This window comes from Borostomias antarcticus (assembly GCF_949987555.1).
Source record: "Borostomias antarcticus genome assembly, chromosome: 18".
Lineage (NCBI taxonomy): Eukaryota > Metazoa > Chordata > Actinopteri > Stomiiformes > Stomiidae > Borostomias > Borostomias antarcticus.
This window is the reverse complement of record NC_140251.1, coordinates 16,427,741-16,449,302: the sequence shown is the minus strand read 5'-3', so window position 1 is coordinate 16,449,302 and position 21,562 is coordinate 16,427,741. Positions and strand designations below refer to the sequence as shown.

The window sequence follows — 21,562 nt, the reverse complement described above, 5'->3', positions numbered from 1 at the left end:
TGTACTTTTCAAAGGCGGAGACATTTCACAGCAAAACAGACGTGCACTGTATCCCTATCCAACGGAATACTAATCAGTCTCTCCTTGCGCTTATCCTCCCTTTAGTGCGCGTTACACCCTCCTTTCCCAGGAACCTCCCAGGAATGCATATGCATGAGTAGGAAAAGCGCAATTTGCCATTCTGTGCTCCTGCGCCAAGCAAAATGCGGTTTGACCCATGTGCGGTCTGGTCTGTTCGTACATACAGGTATGTCATGTTGTCAGGCACATGTTGAGACGAAATAACGCTAAAAACGGGCACTAACAAGTTAGTAGGCTACATCTGCCTCTATGGTAGAGGGGAGTTAACAAGGATTGAGTGAGAGGAGATGGGAGGAGAGGGATCTTTAATGTGTGAAATGTTCAAGGTCAGTGTTATTTCCCTGTGCTCTCCTCATAACCCACACAGCATCAAAGAGCTGTGTGTTCTTCTAATGAGCAGCTTTCATGTGAAAGGCATTCTGCTTACTGGGTCACGATTACTCTCTGCGGGATAACGTTACAGGGAAACTGTGTTTATTGTCTATGTTTCACGATGCCCCTTGATGTTGCATTTCCAATGCTCCACACAAGGAGCAATCAGAACCAAACGAGGCTTGCAATAACCTTCCTTTTCATAATGAATTATATGCTTGCACATCAGAATACCCAAAAGAAACACCCAAACCGTGGCGTCGTTAGGCCTGGGCTTTCGGGGCTAATCCTTATGAATAGCAGGTTGGAAAATGTATATGTAGCCTACACATTGTATATGTACACAAATGTATATGTACACACATGTATATGTATACAAAAAATAAATCCGGGGCTATATATATTCATCTGTTATTCCGATCATGCATTAAAGCCCTCAAAAATAATATAGGCCTATCATACGCCTACATTTCGGGTCCTCTGTGTCATTCAAGAAGACTTGGCACGCGTGCATTGGCGTAGAGAAAGGGAGAGTGTAGACAACTCTGGAGTTGGTAATGTTAGCTCAGCCTCTGAAAGAAGAAGGTTTTTTTTTAAGAAAAAAAAGAAAAGAAACGGGATTCAGGCGATCAGGTGGTGGAGGACAACGTTGCTGTTGGAGAGAAAACAGCTGACATTAGCTAGACTATGTGTTGTGGATCCTGGTCTACTACAACAGTATAGCCCTCTACTCCACACCCCTGTCTACTACAACAGTATAGCCCTCTACTCCACACCCCTGTCTACTACTACAGTATATATCCCCCTAGCCCACACCCCTGTCTACTACTACAGTCTATATCCCCCTAGCCCACACACCTGTCTACTATTACAGTCTATATCCCCCTAGCCCACACACCTGTCTACTACTACAGTCTATATCCCCCTAGCCCACACCCCTGTCTACTACTACAGTCTATATCCCCCTAGCCCACACACCTGTCTACTACTACAGTCTATATCCCCCTAGCCCACACACCTGTCTACTACTACAGTCTATATCCCCCTAGCCCACACCCCTGTCTACTACTACAGTATATATCCCCCTAGCCCACACACCTGTCTACTACTACAGTCTATATCCCCCTAGCCCACACCCCTGTCTACTACTACAGTCTATATCCCCCTAGCCCACACACCTGTCTACTACTACAGTCTATATCCCCCTAGCCCACACACCTGTCTACTACTACAGTCTATATCCCCCTAGCCCACACACCTGTCTACTACTACAGTCTATATCCCCCTAGCCCACACACCTGTCTACTACTACAGTATATATCCCCCTAGCCCACACACCTGTCTACTACTACAGTCTATATCCCCCTAGCCCACACACCTGTCTACTACTACAGTCTATATCCCCCTAGCCCACACACCTGTCTACTACTACAGTATAGCCCCCTATTCCACACACCTGTCTACTACTACAGTATAGCCCCCTAGTCCACACCCTTTTCTACTACAGTATAGCCCCCTAGTCCACACCCTTTTCTACTACAGTATAGCCCCCTAGTCCACACCCTTTTCTACTACAGTATAGCCCCCTAGTCCACACCCTTTTCTACTACAGTATAGCCCCCTAGTCCACACCCCTGTCTACTACAGTATACAGCCCCCTAGTCCACACCCCTTTCTACTACAGTATATAGCCCCCTATATGGAGTGGAAAGATGCAGAAGAGAGCAGAACAACAATGTTAACTGATAAACTAGAAGAATAAAGATGTTAGGGAGGGAAAGAAATGACATGAAAGAGCCGAGACACCAAGAGATAACAAAGGAGTGATGTGGAGTGGAAAGATGCAGAGAAGAGCAGAGGAGATGAGATGAGAAGAGAGCAGAGGAGATGAGAGCAGAGGAGATGAGAGCAGAGGAGATGAGAGCAGAGGATATGAGATCAGAGGAGATGAGATCAGAGGAGATGAGAGCAGAGGACAAGAAGAGAGTAGAGGAGATGAGGAGAGATGAGATGAGAAAAGAGCAGATGAGATGAGAGCAGAGGACATTAGAGAGCAGAGGACAAGAGGAGACGAGAAGAACGCAGAGGAGATGAGGAGAGATCAAAGGAGATGAAGAGAGAGCAGAGGAGATGAGAAGAGATCAGAGGAGATGAGAAGAGAGCAGAGGAGATGAGAAGAGAGCAGAGGAGATGAGGAGAGATCAGAGGAGATGAGAAGAGAGCAGAGGAGATGAGGAGAGATCAGAGGAGATGAGGAGAGAGCAGAGATGAGGATAGAGCAGAGAGGATATTTGGTTAGATTTTGGATGGCATATGCTGATAGCATCCTTTTATGACCAGGACAGGAGAGAGGAGAAGAGAACAGGAAGAGAGAGCAGAGGAGATGCGGAGAGAGACATGAGAGCTACTGGAGAGGTGAAGAAGAGTTAAGTATCAGGGCTGAGTTTCCCAGAGGCATCGTAGCGCTACGTTCATCGTAGCGCTATGATGAACGCCATAGCTTACGATGAACGTAGCGCAAAATAGCTAACATTACAGGAATCATCAGTGTAACTGCTTTAGCCACTGGCCGCTACCATTAATGTTATGGAAGCTGCTGCTAGTTGTTGTGAGCCCATGAGCGTACTGGCTATCCCGCTCTCATTGTGCTGGATTAGTATTGGAAGCATTGGAACTGATGTGTCCAGGTGACAAGACCAATCTGGAACTTGAAAGTGCAGGATGTCATAGTGTTTTTATTTTGGTGTAGTGCTGGGACTACTTCCTCTTGTGGTGCCAACATATAAATGTAGGTCAACATTGAACGGAGTAAGGGAGGGAGTGACAACCCGACAAACACTATCTATGGTGCGCTGGCTTACAGCCACGCACAAAAAGGGGGCAGAGAGGAGAGGAAAAAAAGTTGTGGTTAAAGTTAGGAATCAAACAGGTTCTTCCTCAACCGGGGATCGAACTCCTGATCTCCCAGATGGGAGTTGGACACTTAATCCACTACACTACCGAGGAACTTGAAAGTGTGGGATGTCATAGTGTATTTACTTTGGTGTGCTGGGACTACTGCCTCTTGTGGTGCCAACATAGAAATGCAGGTCAACAACGGAACGGAGTAAGGGAGGGAGGGAGGGACAATCCGACAAACGCTATCTATAGTTTGCTTGGTCTTGCTGGATTCACAGATATGGATCTGTAATTGGATTTTATCTAACACATTTATGATTATCTTGTCCCTCTGGGAGGTCTAGAGATACATTATACAAATCCATCAATGGCTGCTGATTTTCTCATGAAGGCGTTCAGAGGTGGTAAATGGTGAGATAATGTGATCGTATCTGTGATAGAAGTCAAATTATCAGCAGCCTCTGCAGCTGAGAAATTTGAAATCGTCTGCTGAATCACACAGCGTTCCATCTGATAAGATAACCATAACAGGGCCTGATGAGGACTAGATCTAGCCTGCTATCTTTATGAAGAACTCGCCCCAGTATACTATATATATAGCCTATATACGTATATATACCTGTATACACTGTAGCTAGTTATTATTCATTAAGATAGGATGCTACTGTAGATCTACTAGGTAGTCCTCATCAGGCCCTGTTATTATTAGTATTATATAATAATACTCCTTCATCCAGGAAATGTATAGTGATGAAAGGAGTTGGCTGGATATGGCTCTTGATAATCATAATCAATATGAAATGTCCTCGGGGTTGAGGAGTGGATGAGGGCTTGCTCTTTAAAATCAATATCATTACAGTTCATAAGAAGTCAGAGAGCTGTGCAAACCAGAAAGCCTGGCTGGTACTTCAGTATGTACACTATTGCAGTTTCCTTTTTGCCCATTTCAAAGAGACTAAAGAGCTTGATGCATTAATAGAGCTTGATGCATTCATGGATGCAGTATGAGGGTCGATGAGATATCCTCAGAGATACAGAGCTTCTGGAGCTACAGTATGAACTTTATTAGCTAATTTTTCTCTGGATGACCAGGAATGTCACATTAAAACTGTTAAAAAGGCAGGGTTATCTGTAGGACAATAGATCCAATAGACAACTGGACCCAAATCACTGTATCTGCTAGATAATAGCATAAATTTAATTGAGATCACTGTCATACTGATTGCATGCATATAGGTAACCAGCACAGTGTAGATTATTGAGAGGGGGACGGCAACATAATCACAATACACAACTTTTTTCTAAACCCAATAATAAACCTCCATCACAAGCAATTTCATAGTATACTGGAATTGGCAATGCATATTGGTTGGAAAGGCATGCCATCTAGTGGTCTAACAGCACTATCATCTGAAATCAAATACTGTGAGTTCCTTCCTAGTCTCTTTCAGACTGCCTATCTACAGTATCTTCATGAACATAAGCTGAAACCTTCTTACTTCCTACTTGCTTGAGTCATCAAGAGAGTGAGAGCAATTATGAGTTGATTAATGAGTGAATTAATAAAGGACTAGAAGTCATTCATTCATCACAAAGAGTGTTGTTATAGATCCTTATAAATACTGTACACTGTACAAAACAGGCCCCTCAGGTATGCACATCTGCAATATGGAATTTACGTTTATGATGAAGGTTGGTTGTTAATAAATTGGTTATTGCACATTTGAACTGAGGCAGCTGAAGAAATTCAACCTGCCAAAGACAGTGATGGTTCACTTCTACATCATCATCATCACCTGGCCACAGCCAAAGACAAGGCTAGACTGTAGCATGTCATCCGCTCTGCTGAGAGGTTGATTGGCTGCAACCTGCCATCCCTCCAAGACCTGCATGCCTCCAGGGCCCTGAAAACACATTGCACATACTAGCCTATATATTTTTGCACTGTTCTGTCTTTGCACTGTCCTGTCCTTGCACAAACAGTCCAGAACAAATTCCTAAGTGTGAAAACCACCTGGCTAAATAAATCTGATTCTGATTCTGACCTTGATCCATTGCACAGGTTTATGATCTTGTAAGTAGCCTAGTAATTGGAAAGCTGTGTTTCTCTTTAGTTTCACCTTCAAGATCTGTTTTAGGATTTCGCTCGCCGTTCACAGGTTCATAATCTGTTCATGACACAGAATGTAAAGCATCTGATTCCATATTGCTGTGCGATAGACAGGACAGGACAGCCTACACACAGAAAACGTGACAGGGCTGGTCTACACGTGCTCAGCAACCAATCCATGCCAAGCTAACGACCCCTCTTATTTTAATACTTCGTACATGTGTCACTCTCTGGCCAATAGTAGAAGAGAACGTGGGGAAGCTATTACGTAGCAGGGCACTTTGACATCAAAGACTCCACCTACTTTTCCTCAGTTGACAGCTGTGAAAACTTGTGAGATACAAGGTGTGGTTGAAAAGAGCAGAGATTTAAGACATTTTAGAATATATTCACCTTTTTTTCTCAATTACTGAGGCATTACAATGGACTAAAACGAAATCATGGTCGTTAATTCAGTGCATTGGTTTCGTAAAGGACTACGACTTCACGATAACCCGTCTTTGCAGGAAGCCCTGCATGGCGCGGACACCGTGCGCTGTGTTTATGTTTTGGACCCGTGGTTCGCGGGTTCTGCTAATGTTGGCGTGAACAGATGGAGGTTAGTGCGTCTGCAGACTGTCTGGACCTGGAAATCGTTTCAAAATAAAATTGAGATTTTACTATCCATGCGCGGTCCCTTTTTTGAAGAATGAATGTTAGACACTGATGTGATGGTGTGGTTGGCATGCAAGCGCATGTAACGTGTTAGGAGTCCCACAGGCCCTTCTTACCTCCTTCCTTCCACTTCCGATCAAAAGCTAGCGTGCTAAGTTAGCTAGCGTGCTAAGTTAGCATAACAGTGTGCAGTATTGTGTTAATGGTCTTTATTGACACATTATCCTCTAATTGTGCTGCATCTGTAATGAGCTAACTTCACTGTACTGATATTGATATTATCTTGCTTCTATGAAGTCTATGGTCAATTTCAAGACTGCATACACGTTGGTTAACGTTAGCTAACTAGCTGCTGTAGTGCTACTGCAGAAGCTAGTCTATACCATGGAAGTATAGGTATACACCATGGATGGAGGGATACATTTGCTAATTTCCAGGCATGATAGTTGCCATCATGTGCCTCGTTAAATCACGTGGTTACTTGCACTTTATACAACAGTTAGTTGTGGTTCTTGATTCTGATTGGCTGGAAGCCGTTAAAATACTTTGTAACACACACCTGGGACCGCATATCATTCCATTTTCAGTATTAATGCGCCTCCCATTTGATCCAGTGCATTAGTTATTGTTGTTGCTTGGCAACCCTTTTGTTAGGGGAACTATTTTGCTCGGCGGAATTGAGGCAATGATGCTTCGTTTTGAATAAATGTTAATATTTTACATTGCTGTGTGTTTATTTTACGCTAATAGCTGTAGTAACCGTTGTATAAAAGCAATAAACCACGAGAGGCCGTGTGTTATAGTGATTTTATAACAGCTAGGGGGGTTTTAGGGGTTCTAACAACGCCCCCTAGCTGTTATAAAATCACTATAACACACGGCCTCTCGTGGTTTATTGCTTAAAGGACAATGCTCGTTTTTGACAACCTGGACCTTATTTACGACATATTATAAGACGTTTGACTCACCGAGATCACTTTGGTGTAGTTCGGAGGCATGTAGAAGAAATTTAAAATCCAGCGCGAGCCAGTATATCCATGTAATGGCGGTGGTCGGGGCACTTAGAATGCAGTTTCTAAAAATCTATTTTCTGCCGCGAAACGGTTGTTTTCATCAATCTGTCTTAATGAATCGCTAGTTGTGCTTACATAGAGCATAGGCCTGTTGTGGTTTTCACATGCCATAATCTTTAGAAACGTCTTTCGAAACGAAATAGCTTCCTCACTTGCTCCAGCACAGCGCACAATCGTTGCTCCAGCACGCTGTGCACATGCGTGCTGGAGCAAGTGAGGAAGCTATTTCGTGTCTAAAGACGTTTCTAAAGATCATATTACAGAGGCATGTGAAAAACCAAAACAGGCCTATGCTCTAGGTAAGCACAACTAGCGATTCATCAAGACAGATTGATGAAAACAACCGTTTCGCGGCAATAGATTTTTAGAAACTGCATTCTAAGTGCCCCGACCACCGCCATTAAATGGATATACTGGCTCGCGCTGGATTTTAAATTTCTTCTACATGCCTCCAAACTACACCAAAGTGATCTCGGTGAGTCAAACGTCTTATAATATGTCGTAAATAAGGTCCAGGTTGTCAAAAACGAGCATTGTCCTTTAAATACAAAGCTTGTAATTCTCTGTATTGATTGTTTAGGCAAAATAAATAGATTTTCCATGTGATATTTGTTTAGGTTCAATCTCTACAACGTTAGGCTATCTGGCTAACTGCTACTCTGTAAACACTGCATACAGTAGGCTATTGTTGACTGATCATTTTGATTGATTACTAGATTAATTGATTGATTGATTGATTGATTCCTCTTGTCACCAGGTTTCTGCTGGAGTCATTGGAGGACCTGGATTCTAGTCTGCGGAAGCTGAACTCCAGACTGTTTGTGGTGCGAGGCCAACCTGCCGATGTGTTTCCTCGCCTTTTCAAGGTCAGTTCTGCAGCAAGGTATCTCTAAAACCGGTTTGTTACAGGCTGTTGTATGTGAAGCTGGCTTAGCGGTCAACTATGTCTTCTATGCGGAGTGCAGCGATTCAACATAATCGATGAGTTTGAAGAGACAGAAGGCCGTGCGCCAAGACTCTGTGAGCACATAGCGGACAAGGAGTAGCCTACTCTAGGGGCGCGGTGGAGTCCGGAGATTTAACAGGTCATGCAGTCAATAGATCTCGTTTTGAATGTTATTGTAATGCCCTTTGGTTATAGTAGAATATCGCTACTGGAGCTGTTTAATCCAAAAATGTGCAATGCTTCCTGCAGTTCGATCGAGGTGCTGGGATGATCAACATTCTGTGGAGCAGAACACCACTGCAGTGATGATTAGGCTTGCACAACTTTCCCATGACAGAATGTTTTGCAGAACTTACAATTCTTTGGTATTGTAAATGAAAGGAAAATAATAACTTGACTTAATATCTTCACCCCCCCCCCCCCCCCCCAGTGAAGTCAGTTAGTCATAATTCTATCACAATAGCCCCTACAGTATATGCGCAGCACAACGCTGCAATACAAGCCCTTAGGACATACGATTCAATACACAGGTGTGTTTGATCAAGTGAAGATGATGTCATTGTGAGAAGTAGGTAATTGTTTTCTAGAATAAATACATGACAAAAAACTGCAGGTACTGTAGGCCTCTCATCTTTATTTTCTCAGAGAGGTAACTGTTGCGCATACAACATGACATAAAATGAAGACGTACTTTCTACTAAAACATAATATCATTAGGTGACATTGGCTGCAACCTGCCCTCCAGGACCTGCACACCTCCAGAGCCCTGAAGCGCGGGACCTGGACCTCCTGAGTCCCAGTATTGGAAATGTAGTTGGTGATCGTGCTTCAAGAAAAGGGGAGAAATTATAAAAGCGATTAGTAATAGCATAGTTATTTTGCATATACAAAACAGCATAAATTACAACAATAGGTTATGTATCAGTAAGTCTACAGCATATCGAATGTAGTTTGAGCAAGAGAGAACAATCGAGAGATTCTTGGGGAGACAAACTGATTTCTAACCCAATTTGACCTGGAAACGTTGCCGTACATATAGGCCTATACAACACAGCACACTCACAACAGTTCTGGTGGGCTCTCACTTCGGAAACATTACAGCACAGCTTGCACCTGATTAATTTGGTGTTTAATGCCAGGGAAGGGTACAGTATGGTGCGCTGTGCATGTAACTGCCATTGCACGGGAGGGCTAACGTTACCAAAATCAAATGCATAGGCTACAGTAGCCTAATGTCAGCAGGACGACTGTTTCGTTAGTTTGAGCGAGATATATGTGGACACAACCGACTTCTAGACAACTTTGATTTGAATGTTAAAGGTGCTCAGTTCGATTTCTCTTTTCTTTTTTCGGCCACTAGATGGGGCAGTGGTGGGGCAGTGGTGCAGCGTATCAGATATAAACAAGTGGGCGTTTTCACTTCATATATGGATATGCACTAGCCTGAGTGGGAGCAAACATTTGGTAGCTAGTTAGCTTGCTGGAACTGTATCCATGTATGTTAGTGTATGCCTACACCATGTTATTCGGTATAATACAGAAATACATGGTAGATAATATTTTAGGGGGACTAGGGCTGGCTAACGTTGCTTATGAACCTGAATTTAGCTACTCACACGTCGAGGAGAAGAAAGGCGAGCCAGATAGTAAAAGCCAGCCCAATATTGATTTGTGTACGTGATCTTCTCTTGTGTGCTTCCCCTATGGAAGCTGTTGCTAGTTATTGTGAGCTCATGAGCTCACTGGCTATCCCTACCAATCCACCTCCTACCAGTCTTGAACAGAAACAAGCCAGCCACGCACATAAGCCAGGCTGGACCTAAGGTCCCTCGAGCTAACACAGAGCTTGGCAGGACAGTGTTCTCGTATGCTGCTCCAAAGTCTTGGAATGACATTCAGACTTGGTTGAAGATGGAGGTTCTCCCTTCAATCAGAGTTCAAAAACATGATCTCTGTCTTTGGTGATTCGAGTTGTAATTGTTTTATTTGATGTGTGATGGGATGTTTATTTGATGTGTGCACTGTTCACTCGGTGATGCTGTGAATGAGGTGCATGCACCTCAGTGTCCTTTTGAGTTTAAATAAAGGTTTGAACGAATTAATGGTTTGGGCGTTGATGGGGGGCGTGCTCCTGAGACACGGAGAGTGGTCATTTCTCATGTGACGTCACATGAGAAATGAGCTGAAAACAGGACTAAGAAATTAAATCGTATAGTTCTCTTAAAACTAAAGAACACACATTTGATAGTTCGATGGTGTACCAATATCATACAAAACACCAGAAAGTAAGGTTTTCACTGTATTATCCTTTTAAGTCTAAAGAGAGACAGAGAGGGGCCATTTTCACTCCCTGCTTCCTAAGTAGCACTCGCCATAATTATGGCCACTGGAAGAACAGCTAGATTAGTTCTGGACATCCTACCGCTACAGACATCCAATAAGAACCCCACTTCAGGGGCACAAGCATGAGTGGGCTTGAGCTGAACAAACTGTTCTCCACTGATGGCATAACAAACCTCACCCTTGACATTTAACTTTTCAAATTTAATAAGAACGTTGGAGAGCCCATTATTCTGTCCCTCACCTAGTGCAGATCATTTCAGAACGTCTAGAATACAGACAGGAAATGAAGACCAGAATATATTTAGTACACTACTTAAATTGGTCCTTAATTTCCTCTCAATGGCATCCGTCACTTCAGCAGTGTGAATGTCCTTGCCAGGGTAGACTATGTGACTTCAGGGTAGACTATGTGACTTCAGGGGAGACTTTGTGCAGGAAACGTGTAGGGAGGACATTTGTCAAATTATGTTATCTCTCTTTCTCTCTCTCTCTCTCTCTCTCTCCTTCCTCATCTCTCACACACTCTCCCCCTCTTCTTCTCTCCTCCCTAGGAGTGGAACGTGACCCGTCTGACCTTTGAGTATGACTCTGAGCCGTACGGGAAAGAGCGAGATGGAGCCATCATCAAGATGGCCCATGAGTTTGGAGTGGAGACCGGGGTCAGGAACTCTCACACCCTCTATAACCTTGACAGGTCAGTCAGTACCTCGGAGACACGTCTGGAAGAAGTGTCCAATCTGTAGAGATGCAGTTCTTGTCATCAGAAGGAGCATATTTGAAGCACACTAACAGTATTGTATGCATGCTGGTTAAATGAAAGAATAGCTAATTTTTTCAGTTCTAGGATACTTTTTTACATCAAGGGTGAGAGCAGATATTTTGCTTTAATCATTCATCAACAAGGCTTCTGTGTACACATCCCATTAACAATACAAACACACCCTTTTCTATAATCTCTTGTCCCAATATGAACAGCAGAGGTAAAATGGAGATGAGGCTTACAGAGTGGTGTGGCACAGGTGCAAAATCTATGATGATGTGGGTTCTGGGGAAATAACTATTCATAAGATGGAAACCAGCCCAGGCTATGTTAATATGTAACTAAGCCATCGTGTTTTGAGGACAGTCAGGTCACACTCAGCCCTCTGGCCCGGCTGGCTCTCGTGTGTCATCACAACCCAATCTGGAACAGAAATGATAAGGTTTGAATTCCCTCCAAACCAACCGAACCCCAGCCTAGAAAAAATCTATCGCAAATCGGACATTTCAAGAATCAATTCGATTCCGATTCACAAGGTTCAGAATCACGATTCAATTCGTGTTTGTTTTACTAAAACCTGTTGTTTTTTAGCTGTAACCTTAATGACATGACTGCTAAGTTATGCAACACATCAGTACTAGGGCTGGGTATCGATACTGATTTCCAAAAATGAATGAATGAATCATTGAATGAAATAAATATTGATTTTGGGATTCATGGGAATCATTTGATTCAGAATCGATGTAGAATCGATTAATACATTTTTTTTAACCCAGCCATAATCATCACTGCATCAGTGTTTATTTCTCAGTCTGGTCAGTGTTTGGGTCTGTTAGTAAAAGAAAAGCATAGCTGTCTGGTTATATAAACGTGGAGGCTCGTTAAGGCAGCGTAGAGCTCAAAGAGCGGAAAGCTGCTCTGACCAGTTGAGCCAAACTGAGCCACTGTGTTGATATCCCTCCCTGACTCTTGAGCCCCTCCTCTTTCTCCCTGTTGCGCTCAACAGCTTAACCAGCAGCCAGGCAAAATCCCATAGCCGGTGCTGCCGCCTAGTGGTGGCAAGGCGCCACTGCCGGTCACACCACCGGCCATGTGCAGGCGGTGGGAGGTGAGCAGCAGAGTGCGGTGGGGAGTGCGGAGGACATGTGCAGCGCAGCACGGCCTGCCTGCCAGACTCACACAGTCACATGTAGCCTCCTGACACAGACGCCTCGACTGGAAATGATCCAATAGGAGGAGCTCTGAGGCAGCCGATATAGTTGGGTGTTGTATAAGATACCAGACTTTTTAATAATAGACACAGTCAGGGAGCAAGGCCTGGGATGGCCTGGGAAGATACCACGCAGTCGATCAGGAGACCTCCTCTCAATCTGTTCCCTCTTTGTTGTGAGACGGGTCTTAGTTGCGATCAGGCAACATTGTTTTAGGAGTGAAGTTACAAATGTTGATGAAGGACTCAATATGAACATTAATCGTAATAGGCCTATGCCTACAAAATACGAGTCTTTGATATTGAAGTGATTGACAATAAAGTAAGTGATTGATCCCATGAATAGTGGCCCACTTTTGAAGTTAATCACCAGTTACTGAGGCTATATAGTTTGGTGCAGCTTTGCAAAGCTGTGTATGTTTTATACACTGAAACATGTTTGGGGAACTGAATAACTTTCATATTCTCCAATAAAATAAAATAAAAAAATAAAATGTATATAATTTTCTGCCTTTACCACCTATACAACGTTATAACTCTTTAAAAAATCACCCTGCCCTACCATGCTATCTGATATACAGTAGGACCATATCTTTCTCTCTGTGACCAGGATCATAGAGATGAACAACAACAGCCCCCCGCTGACCTTCAAGAGGTTCCAGGCCATCGTGAACCGCCTGGAGCTGCCCAAGAGACCTCTGCCCTCCATCACGCCGGAGCAGATGGACCGCTGCAGGACCAAGATCGCACACAACCACGACGAACACTACAGCGTGCCCTCCCTGGAGGAGCTGGGTATGAGGAAGAATTCAGGAATTCAGTTGAATTATACAGAATTATGAATTATGTTAGGGATGGGTATCGATTAGAATTTCAAGAATCGATTCCGATTCACACGGTTCAGATTCGATTATCACGATTCGATTCAATATCGATTCGGTTTGTGTTACTAAAACCTGTTTTTTTTTAGCTGTAACCTTAATTACATGACTGCCAAGTTATGCAACACATCAATACTACGACTGGGTATCGATACTGATTTCCAAAAATGAATGAATGAATGAACCATTGAATGAATTAATGAACTATTCATTCCTTCATTTATTCATTAAATAAAAGATCGATTTTGCGATTCATGAATCGATTCAGAATCGATTTTTTTGAACCCAGCCCTACTCAGTGTGTATGCGCCACGTATCAAAAATACACCGCGTATCGAAAACGCTTGTGCATCTGGCTCAATTAAAAGCGACCGACACAGGCTGATGTACTTAAAATCCCACCAGTTTGGTCTAAATAAAGTTTAAGATTTAGATGACTCTCCATTAGTGGGAAATCCTGACCTAAATCTACGTCCAAACAACATTGGATTGGTTCTGCAATACAGGTTTTTTAAACTCTCACATTGTTTCCACCCTCTTTAAGCGACAGATTCTGAATGAAAGTCCTCAGTCTTTAGTTGAGCAAAGCGTTTAGAGATTGACTTATGAGTCTAGTCTTCACCTGTCTGTATCTAGTCTCACGATGCCAATCGGAGATCTCTGCCCGTTAGTCGTCTGGGTATGTCTTTATTAAAGATGGTCAGTAGAACGTTCTCGAGAACCATTGCTAACAAACCTATGCCTACTGCTTTGGACCAATCTTAACAAACCCACACCCTAAAGACTTTGGATTCTTAATGCAATGCATTCTTTAACTCTGTTTCCACCCAGTTTCAGCAACGAAAGCTGGGAATAAGTCCTCAGTCTTAAGTTGAGCGAAGCGATTAGAGACTAACTTGTGAGTCTAGTCTGTATCATCATATTCGAAAGGCACAACTGACCCCTGGTCATCCTATTTTCAGATGCTTTATAAAGAGGAGGGAACACACGGTCTGTCAGTAAGAGAGCCTGACCCAGCGTGGTCAGAGAAGACTGTAGGCACTGGGAAAAGATTCACGTCCTTCATAGTGATGTTTAGATGGATCCTGATCAGACTGATATCATTTTTACATTGTCCAAAAAACTTGCTAAGACCCACTAACATCTGGGTTTTGTCGTCAGGGTGAAAGGCTACACTTGGCATTCAGTTCCATGTCTCAGCAGTAGCAGTAGGCACAGGAGACTGACCAACAGTCATCAGACGAGGAAGAGGCCCCTGAGGCTAACCGCAGTAACTACATTTTTGGTCAAAGGTCAAATCAGCCATCATGGTTATAGGGCATATCAATTACCTCATGAATACATACATACACGTACAATTAGTGCAATATCCTTACATACCATATAACCCATTTGGCTGGCAAGTTAAAAAAAATAAAAATAAAATCATTAAAGCCATTTTTCTCAGTTTTACCCTTTGCATCAAGGCAGTTAACCTTTGTAGCGCAGAGTACTGATGTTAACCACTAGCTGAAGACCGTCACCAAAAAGATTATTTTGAGAAGAAGCGTTTGTGGGGAGGGGTGGGAACGGCACCATTCTGCCTATAACAGTACAAGGCTGTGCTCCATCAAAATGATTTTGAAGTTATTTTAAGGTCAAAACAACTACATTGAGCCGCTTTAAAAGTATTGGATGCTGTGGACATTTTCTTCAGAAGATACAACACAACCAACTGGGGAGACCTAGCTGTATAATTTTCACTGCCTCCCTGTCTGTCTGTCTGTATCTGTCTGTCTGTCTGTCTGTCTGTCTGTCTGTCTGTCTGTCTGTCTGTCTTCCTTCCTTCCTTCCTTCCTTCCTTCCTTCCTTCCTTCCTTCCTTCCTTCCTTCCTTCCTTCCTTCCTTCCTTCCTTCCTTCCTTCCTTCCTTCCCTTCCTCCCTTCCTTCCTTCCTTCCTTCCTTCCTTCCTTCCTTCCTTCCTTCCTTCCTTCCTTCCTTCCTTCCTTCCTTCCTTCCTTCCTTCCTTCCTTCCTTCCTTCCTTCCTTCCTTCCTTCCTACCTTCCTTCCTTCCTTCCTTCCTTCCTCCCTCCCTCCCTCCCGGCGTGTTTGTGATGTCAAATGTGACACACCAGAAAAACAACAGGAAGGCATTTTCGTCCACTGGCAATGTTAAAGGTGTCAATCGCTTATTCGTCCTGCGTTTCTTCCCGGTAGCCCAGCGTTTAAAAAGCCTGTTTATTGGCGCTAATCTTGATGTGAAACAGGTATGACATTGACCCAATGGTTGTGTGCACACAGGGTGTGACGGTTGCTTGTGGACAGGGTGTGACGGTTGCTTGTGGACAGGGTGTGACGGTTGCTTGTGGACAGGGTGTGATGTTTTTTTTTGGACAGGGTGTGACAGTTGCTTGTTGACAGGGTGTGATCTGTGTTGTCGTGTCCTCTGCTGTCCATTATCTAACCTAACTGCTCTGACCTCTGCAGGGTTCAAGACGGAGGGCCTGAGTCCAGCCGTGTGGAGGGGAGGAGAGTCGGAGGCCCTGGACAGACTCAACAAGCACTTAGACAGAAAGGTCCAACTCACTGTCCTTTACAACCGCTGTCTTTCAGATGCACTTTGATACGTATTCTGGACTATTTCATGAAAGTCATAAGCCATGAAAGCGAGAGTAAAATGTCCGCATTTCCCCACAAAGACATGGACAATAAAGCTTTTGAATCATTGGATCTTTGAAGTCCTACCCTATTAAACATGTCCAGTCAGCTGCTCTGATACTCGGGCCACATTGTTTCCTGTTCAGTAAGCTGATGTCGTTTTTTTTCGCCGTGCTTCACATTCTAGGCATGGGTGGCCAATCTGGAGCGTCCTCGGATAAGTGGGCGTGCTCTGTTCGCCAGTCCCACCGGCCTGAGTCCCTACCTGCGCTTCGGCTGCTTATCCTGCAGAGTCTTCTACTACAACCTGAGAGAACTCTACATGAAGGTAAACCCACAACCAGATAAGAGGCTCTGCCGTTTGGACACCCTCTAGGAGACTAGGGAACAGTTCCATCGGCTGCAGGAGACGTTCTGACGTTAAGATTCACCCTTCGCCCTCCTCTCCTCAGCTCCGGAAGCGCTGCAGTCCCCCTCTCTCCCTGTTCGGCCAGCTGCTGTGGAGAGAGTTCTTCTACACCGCCGCCACCAACAACCCCAACTTCGACCGCATGGAGGGCAACCCCATCTGCGTCCAGATCCCCTGGGACCACAACCCCGAGGCGCTGGCCAAGTGGGCGGAGGGCCGCACGGGCTTCCCCTGGATCGACGCCATCATGACCCAGCTGAGGCAGGAGGGCTGGATCCATCACCTGGCCCGGCACGCCGTGGCCTGCTTCCTGACCCGCGGCGACCTCTGGCTCAGCTGGGAGTCCGGGATGAGGGTGAGGAGGGGGAGAGAGAAGGGAGGGGGGGGGGGGGGAGGAGGGGGGATAACCTTCTCCCGGTCAATACCCCGAATCCATTCACAGCTTAGTCCTGTTCAGTAGGAGCCAACGAGAGAAGAACAGATCGATACCGTCGGCTTGCACTTAGAACAACTAGTTCGATAACTTAAACACTGATTGCGAATGTCGAACTGCCATGAGAACACTCCAGTTTGGCCTCGCTCAGCAGAACCCACACGAGCAGCTGTTGCCGGGTAGATCACGGCACAAATTGCCCTCGGTCGTCGGGCTGTCTCCATCTGGGATTCGAGGAGGCACACTCGACCGATGCTATAAATAATTATGTTGTTGTTGACGCTGCCGTCGTCGTCGTGGTGACTGTTGACGTCCGGTCGGGTCTTCCAGGTGTTCGAGGAGCTGCTGCTGGATGCGGACTGGAGCGTGAACGCAGGCAGCTGGATGTGGCTGTCCTGCAGCGCCTTCTTCCAGCAGTTCTTCCACTGCTACTGTCCCGTAGGCTTCGGACGGAGGACGGACCCCAGCGGGGACTACATCAGGTACTCTTGCACCCTACGCACTGCACCCTACACACTGCACGCTTACGCACTGCACCCTACACACTGCACGCTTACGCACTGCACCCTACACACTGCACGCTTACGCACTGCACCCTACACACTGCACCCTACACACTGCACGCTTACGCACTGCACCCTACACACTGCACCCTACACACTGCACACTTACGCACTGCACCCTACACACTGCACACGTACGCACCGCTCCTTCACTGCGACCATCCCGTAGGCTTCGGGCTGCACCCTGCACACCTTGACCCGGCAGGGACTTTGGGATTTGAGGGGTGGAGTCCAGTTCAAATGACCAATGCGGTGCCCCCCCCCCCACAAACCCTATTAGGTCCCGACCTTTACCGACCGTACACCACACACGCCATTGTTGAACAGAGACTGGCGGTAACATACATGTGTATGGTCCCATCTCCAGGCGCTACATCCCCAAGTTGAAGGACTACCCCAACCGCTACATCTACGAGCCCTGGAACGCCCCCGAGTCGGTCCAGAAGGCGGCGAACTGCGTGGTGGGCGTGGACTACCCCAAGCCCATGATCAACCACGCCGAGGGCAGCCGGCTCAACATCGAGAGGATGAAACAGGTCTACCAGCAGCTGTCCCACTACAGAGGGCTCAGTAAGACTAAGCACACACACACACACACACACGTGACCCAATGTATCTTCTGTCATTGGTCATGCCTAGGTGTCTGGTTGTACTTGTGGGAACTCCTCCATCCCCACCTCCTCTGCTCTCTCCTCCATCACCTCCCTCACTCCCTCTGTGGTCTGTCTCAGGCTCAATCTCTCCTCATCTCTTGCACCTTTCAGAAACATATTATAGTACAACCCCCATGGCTCCTCACTTCATTTCCTTGTTCTGCCAGTGGGCCGAGAGAAAGTGGTCAATTGAGGAAAAACCTCTGGGGAACGAGACTCGTCCTCCCAGCGTGTCTCCGCCATTAAAGCCTGACCTGACCTGAAACCCGGTCCTGCTCACTGGACAGAGCTGGCTCATGTTTCCATGGCAGCTAACAAAAGAGGCTTGTTTTGGCGAACATGTACCTCGCTCACCGTTGTGTCCTGGCTAACGAGCTCTACTTGACCTCTCATGAAGGCTCTGGCTCAGTAAAACTATATGGCAGCAGACGGAGGCATAGTCCAAATGAACAATAGCCTATCATACCATCTTACTGTATGGCCTGTTTTCACAGTTTTTTTGTAAAACATTGTCATTTTCATTATGTATTTTGTGTCCTAAAGTAAAGTTAAAATCGCTTGAGGTTCTTTTTATATTAATTTTTCTAAGTGATATTTTAATTCACGACTGACTTGCGAATATGCTTACATTTTAGACCAAACCGGGCCTAATATGCCGGCTCTATAGATGACTAGAAAAGCCCAGTCCACTTACAAATTCAACAACTGTACATGCTGACGACATGCATCACATGGATTAAACCTATCAAAAGATGAATCCATTTGGAAATTCAACCTTCTTTGTCTTTTATGATGCATCAAGTGGCGTTGGAATTAAGCTTGGATTTAAGTCAACAAAACGCTATTACACTGTTTAACATGTCATCATGATTTTATCAGCATGACATGTCAACACCTTGCCTCAGAATTGGGTGCTGGTTCACTCGTTCTCCTCTTGCAAGTACAGTAGCACTGTGGACTGTGGTTCTATGGAGCTAGAGAGCCACCTGGTGGTTAAATGGCATTTAGATAAATAAAATCATCCATTACAAATGGCTTCCCATTTCATCCTATTTTGAATATAATTCTGCCTTCAGGGAATGTAGTACCAATTGTAATGGTAGATTTCAGGTCCATGTTGATTGATTTGTATTTATTTATCAGAGACAATGCACATTAATCACCCACAAGGTAAATGTGCCAGTGTTAGCCAAATGACTAATTTTCAACTGTTGTCCCTGCAGCCAGATGTCATAGGTCATTCAATTCATGCGTTTATCTGCATAGAAATTGACATCTAATTGTGTGTGTGTGTGTATGTGTGTGTGTGTGTTTGTGTGTGTCTATCTCTGTCAGGTCTCCTAGCTTCTGTGCCCACCATCCAGGAGGAGGCGGAGCCTCCGATGACAGATGACTCTCAGGCCAGCAGCAGCACCTGTGGTACACTGGGACATATTTGACTTCACTGGTCACAAAACCCGCTTTCTCTTTTCTGACTTCCTCAGTCATTAAACTCTCTCTCTCTCTCTCTCTCTCTCTCTCTCTCTCTTTCTCTCTTAGAAAATTAAATTACTTTACATTACGATTACATTGCAGCCATTTAGCAGATGTTTTTATCCAAAGCGACTTATAATAATTGCATTTAATGCAGGTAGTCAAGTGTACTACTACTCGCCAGAACTCATAAGTGCATCTCCTTTCTAAAGAAGTGACTGAGAGCTTAGCCTAGTGCTAATTGCTTTAGATGCTTGCAAATGTGTTCTGTTGAAAACATCATCAGCACAAATGTATGAAATCTGAAGTCCCAGGATGAGATGGACGAGCAGCTGTCTAATAGGAATGTCTTTGTTCTCCAGATTCCCCCCCACAGCCCAGCACTTCCTGTCAGGCCCCAGGCCAGTGTCTGAGGAGGAGAGGCCGACTCTCAGCGCTCCAGAACCGCCAGAGGCCCAAGGTCCAGTACAGCGCCCCTGCCAGAGGAGAGCACGCGGGGGGCGACGGAGAGGGGGAGAAGATGGAGGAGAGACCAGAGGAGGTGGGGATGGAGGAGTTCACACAGGAACAGACAGACAACTAGGCATGACCAGTGACAGAAGGTACATTGGGGTGTGTGTGTACGTGTGTGGGTGTGTGTGGGTGTGTGTGGGTGTGTGTGGGTGTGTGTGGGTGTGTGTGTGTGTGTATGCGTGTGTGTGTGTGTGTGTAAGCGTGCGTGCGAGAGAGAGGGAGATTGTGTGTAAATGTGAAGAGATGTTTGCCTTGATGCCATTTTGACAAGTGGTTTGTTGGTTGTATTGCAGGAGTCATCACCTGAGAGAAGAGGCAGAGACATCTGATGCTCTCACCCGTTCTGTTTGGCAAGATTAGAGTAACACACACACACACAAACACACAGGCATCATTCATTCATTCACTACATAATACTTCCACACCGTTGACAGTATCATACTACAGAGCAAGGTTATAATCTGCATTTATATCAAGCTAGTGATTAACCCTTTGCTTTCAGCTCTAAAGACAGACTTTATTATTTTGCTTCTTGCTGCACCCACACCAGGGTTGAGGTCAGTTCAATTACAATAATGTCAATCCAGGATGAGGAAAAACAACTAAATATTAACTATTTAGTTTACCTATTTAATAATTGAGTATGGTTAATTTATTTTAAAATGACCTCTCCATAGAAAATATGATAAAGATTTTACAGCACAGATTTTTCAAGATGTGCATTTTGATTTTAAACTGCTTCCTGAATTGACAATGTGAGCTGAGGTGACCCCAGCCTTTTGCTTTTTTTGAAGAGGGTGCTCTATTAATCAACATTTTGATATTATATAGTTTTGGTACTCCAGTCACATCCCCTCTTGTGACTGTTTGATTTTTATGGCCGGTGGAATGTGTGTACTGTAAACATACTGTAGCAGTGTCTGCCTGATCCCCTCCCTTCAACACAAACATGCACACACACATACAGTATACACACACACACACACACACACGTATATACACACACATTTACGACCATGGACAATAAAAGTTTATCACAAATCCACTGTGATAGCGTTTCTGAATTTATATGAGCTGTGTATAAAGGATTTATATTAATTCCCTACTATAATTGTACATCTATCAGCCTTGTGTATATATTCCCCATCAGCTGTCTCTGTCGCACTGCCCTGGGGGATGGGACAAGGACGGCTGAATTAGCCCACCAACCTCAGCAAACATGTGGTGGCTCTTGACTTTCTTGATAATCGAGAGCACTAACTTCAGATGGTTGCTTGGGTCTGTCTTGTAGTTAATTACATCATTTACTTTTGGTGAAAGTTAGAGTATAGGAACAAGTACATGTCTGCTCTTGTTTGGACAGCGGGCTAATTCAGCATGGCTGTTCTCTGCCCCCCCCCTGTCTGTGGAGGGAGTGTTAACCTGAAGGAGAGGGTTACTGTAGAAGGAACCCTGAGTCAGAAACCCTCCTCCATGATCTCCCACCCATTCAATACTGACCGTCTCTTTAGCTGCGCATCATGTCCCCACATATTGTACATTCCAAGCAAAA

The 21,562-nt window shown here is 44.9% G+C and overlaps 1 protein-coding gene across 1 annotated transcript; it reads left to right on the top strand.

Moving 5' to 3' along the window:
- Positions 1-5,794: 5,794 nt before the first annotated feature.
- cry2 (cryptochrome circadian regulator 2) lies at positions 5,795-21,562 on the top strand. The gene is made up of 12 exons (XM_084453170.1): positions 5,795-6,059; positions 7,946-8,054; positions 11,029-11,171; positions 13,058-13,242; positions 15,796-15,884; positions 16,154-16,294; positions 16,419-16,730; positions 17,139-17,290; positions 17,739-17,941; positions 19,360-19,443; positions 19,860-20,099; positions 20,304-21,562. The coding sequence occupies exons 1-11, from the start codon at positions 5,902-5,904 to the stop codon at positions 20,078-20,080; spliced, it is 1,797 nt and encodes a 598-aa protein (XP_084309296.1). The 5' UTR covers positions 5,795-5,901; the 3' UTR covers positions 20,081-20,099; positions 20,304-21,562.